This window comes from Mustela nigripes, chromosome 15 (genome assembly GCF_022355385.1).
Source record: "Mustela nigripes isolate SB6536 chromosome 15, MUSNIG.SB6536, whole genome shotgun sequence".
Lineage (NCBI taxonomy): Eukaryota > Metazoa > Chordata > Mammalia > Carnivora > Mustelidae > Mustela > Mustela nigripes.
This window is the reverse complement of record NC_081571.1, coordinates 5,402,364-5,412,082: the sequence shown is the minus strand read 5'-3', so window position 1 is coordinate 5,412,082 and position 9,719 is coordinate 5,402,364. Positions and strand designations below refer to the sequence as shown.

The 9,719-nt window shown below is 45.4% G+C and overlaps 1 protein-coding gene and 1 pseudogene across 1 annotated transcript; both read left to right on the top strand.

The window, feature by feature from the left end:
• Nucleotides 1-2,684, top strand: part of LOC132002946 (methylglutaconyl-CoA hydratase, mitochondrial-like) — a 3,338-nt pseudogene extending 654 nt beyond the window's left edge.
• Nucleotides 2,685-6,942: 4,258 nt separating this feature from the next.
• Nucleotides 6,943-8,993, top strand: LOC132002945 (N6-adenosine-methyltransferase catalytic subunit-like). The gene is given in 3 exon segments (XM_059378231.1): nt 6,943-6,954; nt 7,240-7,888; nt 7,891-8,993. Coding segments are annotated over 3 exon segments (1,728 nt in total). The 3' UTR covers nt 8,958-8,993.
• The last annotated feature ends 726 nt before the right edge of the window (nt 8,994-9,719 follow it).

Genomic DNA, 9,719 nt, shown 5'->3' with positions numbered 1-9,719 from the left:
GCAGCACTTGGTAGCCAGCCCCGCAGTATACAGGGGGAAGCAGAAATGCTAATAGAAATACACCCACTGCAGACCGAGGTCTAATCAGGTTGCCGGGTGCTCCACATCAACGACAGCGCATGATTCATGGGAAATTCCTGGCTTGGCCTTGAATGCACTCGTTGAGGACATAGACAGACGGGAGAAGAGGAGCAGACCTGCGCGGCTTCCTGTGCAGGCAGATTTACTCCTGGGAAAAATGTAATGACATGCCTTGGAATGATTCCCCAAACAGTGGGGAACAAGGGAGGGATTGTGACATGTGTGCATTTTTGGATTTGATATATTCCTCTTAATCACATGTAGCTAAGCCAGCACTTAAAATAGCTGGGCCACCAGGGAACTGGCATGCCACTTGCACAAACTCGGCTTTGAGTGTTAATTTTAAGTTGCTCCCTTTAGGGTGTTCTTAATAGCAGCAATGTCTCTTGATTCCTGAACTTATCCCCACCCACAGTCTCTATTTTTCTCATTCACTCCTTACAGTAACGAAAATCTTCTCTAGCACAGATTTATAGTTGAGTCAAGAAACATTGAGCCTAGGGCGCCTGGGTGGCTCAGTGGGTTAAAGCCTCTGCCTTCGGCTCAGGTCATGATCCCAGGGTCCTGGGATCGAGCCCCGCATCGGGCTCTCTTCTCCGCGGGGAGCCTGCTTCCTCCTCTCTCTCACTCTCTGCCTGCCTCTCTGCCTACTTGTGATCTCTGTCTGTCAAATAAATAAATAAAATCTTTAAAAAAAAAAAAAAAAAGAAACATTGAGCCTGGTGGTGAAGTGGGACAATGGGGGTCCCCAATAATCCCTGTAGGACGACTTTGAGAACAGACAGGGAATACATCAGAGTTTGCGGATGGAGTTAAGTATGTATCATAGAAAGAGCAAGAGAGTGGAGTTTTATGTGGTTGCTAGTGTAATCTTTCTAGAACACAGCTCTGACAAGAGCCTGCCCTCTGCTCACTTTTTTTTTTTTTTTTTTTTTCAAATTAGGTTTGCACAAACACTCTTAATACATACAGAATAAAATTCAGAATCCTAGGCATGGTACTGTAGATCCTTCAACATCTGTCCTCAAATTTTCCTTTCATTATTTTAATTTTGTATGTTTATTTTAATTTTTTTAAGATTTTATTTATTTATCTGACAGACAGAGATCACAAGTAGGCAGAGAGGCAGGCAGAGAGAGAGGGGGAACCAGGCTCCCTGCTGAGCAGAGACCCTGATCTGGGGCTCTATCCCAGGACCCTGGGATCATGACCTGAGCCGAAGGCAGAAGCTTTAACCCACGGAGCCACCCAGGTGCCCCTATGTGTAAAGAAAGTCTTAGACAAGAAGGTGGCAGCGGCAACTGGGGCCTTGGGCACCTTGCAGGAAGGTCGCACTTGCTGGCTCAGTGGCTGCTTGCTGTGCCTGGCTTGGCCCTGAGTGGAGGCTGCCCTGGGATCAGAGTCCCTAGGCTGGGTGCCAGTAGCCAGAGCATTGTCCAGATGAGGGGCTACAGCTTTGAGATGAGGACGGGAGGCAGGTGCAGTACCTGGAAGAGGAGAAACAAGGAATTGTGGTGCTTGGAATAAACAGAGCTTATGCCAAGAATTCATTCAGTAAAAATCTGATTAAAATGCTCTCAAAAGCTATAGATGCTTTAAAATCTGAAAAGAAAGTGAGGACAGTGGGGCACCTGGGCTGCTCAATTGGTTAAGCATCCAACTCTTGATTTCCGCTGAGGTCATGATCTCATGATTATGAGATCCAGCCCTGCTTGGGCCACCGTATGTGGATCCTGTTTAAGATTATCTCTCTCTGGGGTGTCTGGGTGGCTCAGTTGGTTAAGCGGCTGCCTTTGGCTCAGGTCATGAACCCAGGGTCCTGAGATGGAGACCTGCGTTGGGCTCCCTGCTCAGCGGGAAGCCTGCTTCTCCCTTTCCCACTCCCCCTGCTTGTGTTCCCTCTCTCGCCGTGTCTCTCTCTGTCAAAAGAAAAAATAAATCTTAAAAAAAAAAAAAAAAAGGATTATCTCTCTCCCTCTCTAAGAATGAAAGATAGAAGGAAAGGAAGGAAGGCAGAAAAGAAGGAAGGGAGAGAGAGAGAAGGAAAGAGGGAAGGAAAGAAAGCGGGGGAGGGGAGGAAGGAAGAGAGAAGGAGAGAAATTGTGGACTGTTAAGTCAGGAGTAAAGTCCCAGAAATAGTCTGTGCTGGTGTGGACTTGATGGAGAGTGAGAGCATCAGAATGAATCCCAGTGAATTTGGTCTTTTGTCTCCGAAATAAGAGCAGCGATTAATGAAATCGGTGGGCACTCAGTGACTGCCATGGGCTATCGGGATGTCCCTGGCCAAAAGCTCATCTTCTCTGCATGGGCACTTGGTGGTCAATAAGCCAAAGCAGTGGGCTTGATCAGCCATGTTCTAGAACAACCAGGAGGGGGACGCTGCCCACTGTAAGGCCTTGGATGTGAGTGGCAAAATGAACAATTAATCAAGGGGTGGAGGTTGATTTAGTAACAAGATTAGCCATAGAAGAAGCTTGTTATGCTCAGACTATTCCGACGAAAAACAGGTTGAAGGGTCTTCTTGCTATTAGGGGAAAAGGCCTCCTCACTATAAAGGAGAACAGAAGAAACAGAAATCCTTAAAATGCCAGGGTAGCAAATAAATGCACTTCTGGAAGTATCTTTCAGATGCACATATGCTTCAGCACCTGGAATCCCAATGACCAAAGTGAAGAGCCCATTATCTGTGCGGTGAATCAAGCATCTGAAGTGGACCCATATGTGTATTTTGTTCAAATGTGTATCATGTCATATTTATTCAGTTTTACAAAGGTAGTCATGTATACTGTCAAAAACAGATTCAAGATTCAGCACACATTTTTTAAAAACATTTTATTTATTTGACAGAGGCACAGTGAGAGAGCGAACACAAACAGGGGGAATGGGAGAGGGAGAAGCCGGCTTCCCATTGAGCAGGGAGCCTGATGTGGGGCTCGATCCCAGGAGCCTGGGATCATGACCTGAGCCGAAGTCAGACACCTAAAGACTGAGCCACCCAGGCATCCTTTCAGTACACATTTTCAAATACCTCCTGTGTGCAAGGCTTGCTTTTCTCAATTTTTTTAAAGTGAATAATTTACATGTTGCACACTCTAGGAAATAATGCTGATTATATGTCTACTGTGCCACAGTATGAAATACAGTTATTTCTCTATACCAAAAAAAAAAAAGCAAAGAAGAAAGAAGCAAAGCAGGCAAGCAAGCCAGTCTTGCCGACACCCTGAAAGCTTCTGCCACCATGCATCCCCATGTGAAGTTCAATGTAATGACCACCATATTCCTCTCTGCTATCCCAGAGAGAATCACTATCCTGAAGTTGTCCTGCACCCTTGCCATCCATGTTTATGTGTTTTTGTTAATTATATGTTTCTACAGATACTGTATAGTATTATTCAAGGAGATTTAAACCTTTATCATATTCTAACTCGCTTTTTTAATTCAGTGGTTTTGAGATTTATCCATGTTCATAACATAGATCTAATTCATCCATTTATTTCAACTGCTATACTGTATGCTGATGTATGGATACATCAAAATGTATCCATTCTCTTAATGATGAACGTTTATTTTGTTTCTGTACGACAGTGCTGTGACAAGTCCCCTTAAGCATGCTTCCTCATGCACATGTGTGAATTCCTCTAGGGCAGGGAGTTTTCAAAATTGTGTTCTGTTACATATTTTGAAAACAATACAGGGGCACCTGGGTGTCTCAGTTGGTTAAGCATCTGCCTTTGGCTCAGGTCATGATCCCAGGGTCTTGGGATCAAATACCACATCGGGCTTCCTGCTCAGCTGGGAGACTGCTTTGCCTTCTGCCCATCCCCCACCAATGCTGGTGCACACACTGTCTCTTTCTTTCGCAAAAATAAAGTCTTTTTTTTTTTTTTTAAGATTTTTATTTATTTGTTAGAGAGAGAGAGAGAGGAGAAAGAGATACAGAGCGCAAGCACAGGCAGACAGAGTGGCAGGCTAGAGGCAGAGGGAGAAGCAGGCTCCCTATTGAGCAAGGAGCCCGATGTGGGACTCGATCCCAGGACGCTGGGATCATGACCTGAGCCGAAGGCAGCCGCTTAACCAACTGAGCCACCCAGGCGTCCCAAAAATAAAGTCTTAAAGGAAAAAAAAAACACTACAGGTAAGTGCAGAAAATAGTGAAACTGAAAACATGAGTGTTACAATTATTTAGCAAATCCCTCAAGAAACTGCCATCAGGGACCCTGTGGGTGGCTCAGTTGGTTAAGCGATTGCCTTTAGCTGGGGTCATGATCCCAGGGTCCTGGGATCAAGTCCTACATCGGGCTCCTTGCTCGGCTGGGAGCCTGTTTCTCTCTCTCCCTCTGCCTGCCACTCTGCCTGCTTGCTCTCTCTCTCTTTCTTTGTGTCAAATAAATAAACAAAATCTCTTTAAAAAAAGAAAGAAAGAAATTGCCAGCACAAGGCACAAGAGAGAATTTTCACTCAGGTTTCACAGTTAAGAAACACTCAGCAATTAAACCACTCTCTTTTTTCTGCCAACCTTGTAATAATTGGGGTGTGCTTTTTGCTTGGGCTGTTAAGAAACCTGGGACCAAAGCTGTAGTCACCGGGAATTCATAACACCAATGGCATATATTCTATGTTCTAATCTCTCCCTGGCTTCATTCTTTTTCCTTAGCTTTAGCTCCTCAAGTATTCTGTGTGTGTGTAGTGTGTGTGTGGTATTTGTATGTGTGTGCTTCCTGGAAATATTTGTGGAGTGTGGCATAAATGAATCGATAAATAAATAAACAGATTATTACAGTAAGACAGCAAGACTAGACAGGATAGAATGGGCAGATCAAATAATCTGTACCCATTACAGAAGTCTGCCTTAAAGCTGGTTTTTGTCAAGACACAGTCCTCTTTCATAAATAATGTAGCTTGTAATTTCATGACTTTGGCATTTCCTAGTAGGGAACCAAGCTCATTCTAGCTCAACCATCTCAAAGATTAAAGGTTAGATTTTCATGTTTCCTTGCATTGATCAGAGTGTTAATATATAAATCAAAAGGACAATCTGTAAGCCTGCAATCATCCAGTGGTTGGGGGCAGAAACAACAAAAGCTGCCGTAACTAATATATTTGAAAGAAGTCCACACCGGTAGTCAGTGGATCCTCCTCTGAAAAAATAAAAAGTTCAGACCTGTGAATGCCATAATCGCCTGCGAAAAGATTGTATGCAAATCACATGCAAATCATCCCACCATGCTGACAGTGACTGAGAATACTTCTTGTGTTTCACACACCCAGCTAATAAGAAATGTGGGGTATAAGTAGTTCTTTAATAGTGTTTTGGGAGCTGAGCCATTCTTCAGCCTTTACTGAATAGAACTTTCAAATGTCTTGTCCTGATTAGCCTTTTGTGTTGGGAGTCTTTATCCACCTCAGTTTTAGGGTGTCTTCTGATGTTCAGCCACTTCATTTTGTTGTAAATGTCCTATTTTTTTTCCCATTGTCATTATAGAAACAATAATGTGAACGATATTTTAAGTGCTTGCTTTTTTTCCTCTGACCTACTGTTCTGCTTTGGTTCTGTTTTGCACATAGATTGCCTTGACAGTTTTTAATGACCTGGCAGGTCAAACAGTTTCTAGGGGAAAAAAATTTTTTTTTTTTTTTAAAAAGTCATTCAAACCAGATCTTTTTTTTTTTTTTTTTTTTTTTTTTTTGTCCCAAGTGACCTAACCAGTCATGGCGATTGCTGTCATTTTCTGGTTTAGTGAACAATGAAGTAAAAATTAAATGAATAGTAAAAACCCTACTTAAATTATTTTCACATGGATGGATTTTCTTGCCTCTCTGTTGATTTCTCTTCCTGTGAATCTATCTCATGCATTTTCAAAGTGCTTTGGGTGTGGACATATTGGCCCACCGGGTGAGCGGAGAGAATTTGAAGGTCAGTGAGTTTCCAAGTGCTGGTTATCTTATTTAAATTACTGAATTTTGTGCCACACTCTGGGACAATTCATTTCTTTCCTTTGCTTGGCCCAAACCACCTTATAGGAAGATTTAAAATGTAAGAGAATCGTCTGAGATCATACTTTCTTGTTTTTCTTTTCAGAGAATTTGTCCGCAGGCATACTTTTTACAAAGTTGTCTCCCACAACTTGTTTACCTCATTTAATAAGAAATATCACTTTTATCTATGATCACATCCGTTCTGGAGACAGGGTCTGTTTTGGAGTTTTCTGCCTCAATGCTATCAACATTTTGGGTGGGATAACTTTTTGTTGTGGGGCTGTCCTGTGTGACGTTTAGCAACATCCCTGGTCTCGCTCACCAGATGCAGGTGGCACCCCATCCACCCCTAGTGTGACAGCAAAAATGTCTCCAGACATTGCCAAATGTCCCTGACCGGAGGGGTGAGGGGCGGGGGGTCACAAGATTGCCCCAACTTAGAACCACTGGTGTGTTTTTCCTATCTGAGGAAAGCAAAGGATGTTAAGAATGAGAAGCCATGTCCAGGCTCATAGGAAGGAATGTGGCTCCAGTGTGATGGGGTCAGCCTCTGAGGAAGGTAGTCAGGCCCCTTCAACTGACCCTCATCATGAAGCCAATCAGACAGTTACAGGAACTCCCAGTTCAGCTCTGCCCAGATCAGGACCAAATAGTCACTCTGTTGGGAATGTGTGTTGTTTGAGATGCTAGATCTTACCCTAATCCTCTGAGGCAGGTAATACCATCCAAGTTTTACAGGTGGGGAGACTGAGACTCAGAGAGGTAAAGTGAACTTGCCAAGTGGCAAGTTGGGGAATTAAGGATTCAAACACCAAGCAGGAAAGCTTATAGTCTACCTCCTACCAGACACAGAAAGGTAGGAGGTGGGATCCAGGCCTACAGGGCATGACTAGGGAGGTAAGCCAGGGCAGAGGCTGAAAGAAGGCAAAGTCTGGTCTGCCTAGAAACCATCTGTTTTGTTTGCTTACTCCCAGGAAGTCAAGGGCCTTGTACTCTGGTTCGCCTTATATCATGACTGATTGCGGGTCGGGGGTGGATTTGGACATCTCCAATACCCCCTAAAAATGCACCAGAGCAGAGCCCGGGGGTGTCCGCGTGAGAGTTGGAGATTTCATGCTGCCGGGGCTGGGAGGTGCTAGTCCACCGCGCTTGATTCGAGAGGTGTCCCAGCTGAGAGACTAGGATGTCGGACACAAAAAGCAGCTAGACTCGCTGCGAGAGAGGTTGCAGCGGAGGCGGAAGCAGGACTCCGGGCACTTGGATCTACGAAATCCAGAGGCAGCACTGTCTCCCACCTTCCACAGTGACAGCCCGTTGCCTACTGCACCCACTTCTGGTGGCCCTAAGCCCAGCACAGCTTCAGCAGTTCCTGAGCTAGCTACAGACCCTGAATTAGAGAAGAAATTGCTACACCACCTCTCTGATCTGGCCTTAACATTGCCCACTGATGCTGTGTCCATCCGTCTTGCCATCTCCACGCCAGATGCCCCTGCCACTCAAGATGGGGTAGAAAGCCTCCTACAGAAGTTTGCAGCTCAGGAGCTGATTGAGGTAAAACGAGGTCTCTTACAAGATGACGCACATCCCACTCTTGTGACCTATGCTGATCATTCCAAACTCTCTGCCATGATGGGCGCTGTGGCAGAAAAGAAGGGCCCTGGGGAGGTAACAGGGACTATCACAGGGCAGAAGCGGCGTGCAGAGCAGAACTCAGCCACAGTAGCTGCCTTTGCTAGCTCTTTGGCCTCTGGCCTGGCCTCTTCAGCATCAGAAGCAGCCAAGGAGCCAACCAAGAAATCGAGGAAACATGCTGCCTCGGATGTTGATCTGGAGATAGCCTTCTGAACCAAGAGTCTACTAAGGAACAACAGAGCAAGAAGGTCAGTCAGGAGATCCTAGAGCTATTAAACACAACAACAGCCAAGGAACAGTCCATTGTTGAAAAGTTTCGATCACGAGGTCGGGCCCAAGTACAGGAGTTCTGTGACTATGGAACCAAGGAGGAGTGCATGAAAGCCAGTGATGCTGACCAGCCCTGCCGCAAGCTGCACTTCAGACGAATTATCAATAAACACACTGATGAATCATTAGGTGACTGCTCTTTCCTTAACACATGTTTCCACATGGACACCTGCAAATACGTTCACTATGAAATTGATGCTTGCATGGATTCTGAGGCTCCTGGGAGCAAAGACCATACACCTAGCCAAGAGCTTGCTCTTACACAGAGTGTTGGAGGGGACTCCAATGCAGATCGACTCTTCCCTCCTCAGTGGATCTGTTGTGATATCTGCTACTTGGACGTCAGTATCTTGGGCAAGTTTGCAGTTGTGATGGCTGACCCACCCTGGGATATTCACATGGAGCTGCCCTATGGGACCCTGACAGATGATGAGATGCGCAGGCTCAACATACCAGTACTGCAGGATGATGGCTTTCTCTTCCTCTGGGTCACAGGCAGGGCCATGGAGTTGGGCAGAGAGAGTCTGAACCTCTGGGGTTACGAACGGGTAGATGAAATTATCTGGGTGAAGACAAATCAACTGCAGCGCATCATTCGGACAGGCTGTACAGGTCACTGGTTGAACCATGGGAAGGAACACTGCTTGGTTGGTGTCAAAGGAAATCCCCAAGGCTTCAACCAAGGTCTGGATTGCAATGTGATCATAGCTGAGGTTCGTTCTACCAGTCATAAACCAGATGAAATCTATGGCATGATTGAGAGACTATCCCCTGGCACTCGCAAGATTGAGTTATTTGGACGACCACACAATGTGCAGCCCAACTGGATCACCCTTGGAAACCAACTGGATGGGATTCACCTATTAGACCCAGATGTGGTTGCCCGGTTCAAGCAAAGGTATCCAGATGGTATCATCTCTAAGCCTAAAAATCTATAGAAGCACTTCCTTATAGAGCTAAGCACCTACACCCATGGCTCTTCCTTATAGAGCTAAGCACCTACACCCATGGCTCTTCACTGCATCTGAAGAGTAATATTTGTACAATAGTTTTTTTTCCTCCCTTATTTAAATAAAAGTTTGTATTGTAGTTGGAAAAAAAAAAAAAGCACCAGAGCAGGATGGGCCAGAAAAACCAATTGTCTGGCTCAAAGCCCAGGGGAAACATGGAGGACTGAAGGAATCCTGGGCAGCCCTGAACCCCTCAGAGGTGTAAACTTGAGCCGCCCCAGAAAAAGTGTGAATGAAACTCCTCATGTCTCACACTGGAGTTGCCTTGTGTTTCTTCCTCCCGGGAGGACAGGAGACAGGAGAACCCCTGGAGAGAGCTGATCAAGTCCCAGTTGGGGGCTTCAAATCCACTCCCGCTGCTGAGTCAGGCAGGGATTTGCTGACCCGCAGCCCTGTGCTTGGCAGTGGGAGACATGAAACTGAGGGTAGGGCTGGAGGCCTCAGGGGGTCAAGCCAGGTCTTTAGCATCCTGTGTTCTAAAGAACCCTAGCTTCTTTAGAACCCTTTAAAACCCCGTGTTTCAAGAGAAAGAGAAGACGTGAGGTTGATTACAGTCAAGGGAAACTTTTGAAGAAAGAACTGAGGTGTTTAATGGGGGAATTTATTGTTTCTGCTGTATGTTGGATACTGAGACATATCTACAGAATCCTCATCAAATCTCCACTGAAATACATATTTCACATTGTTGCA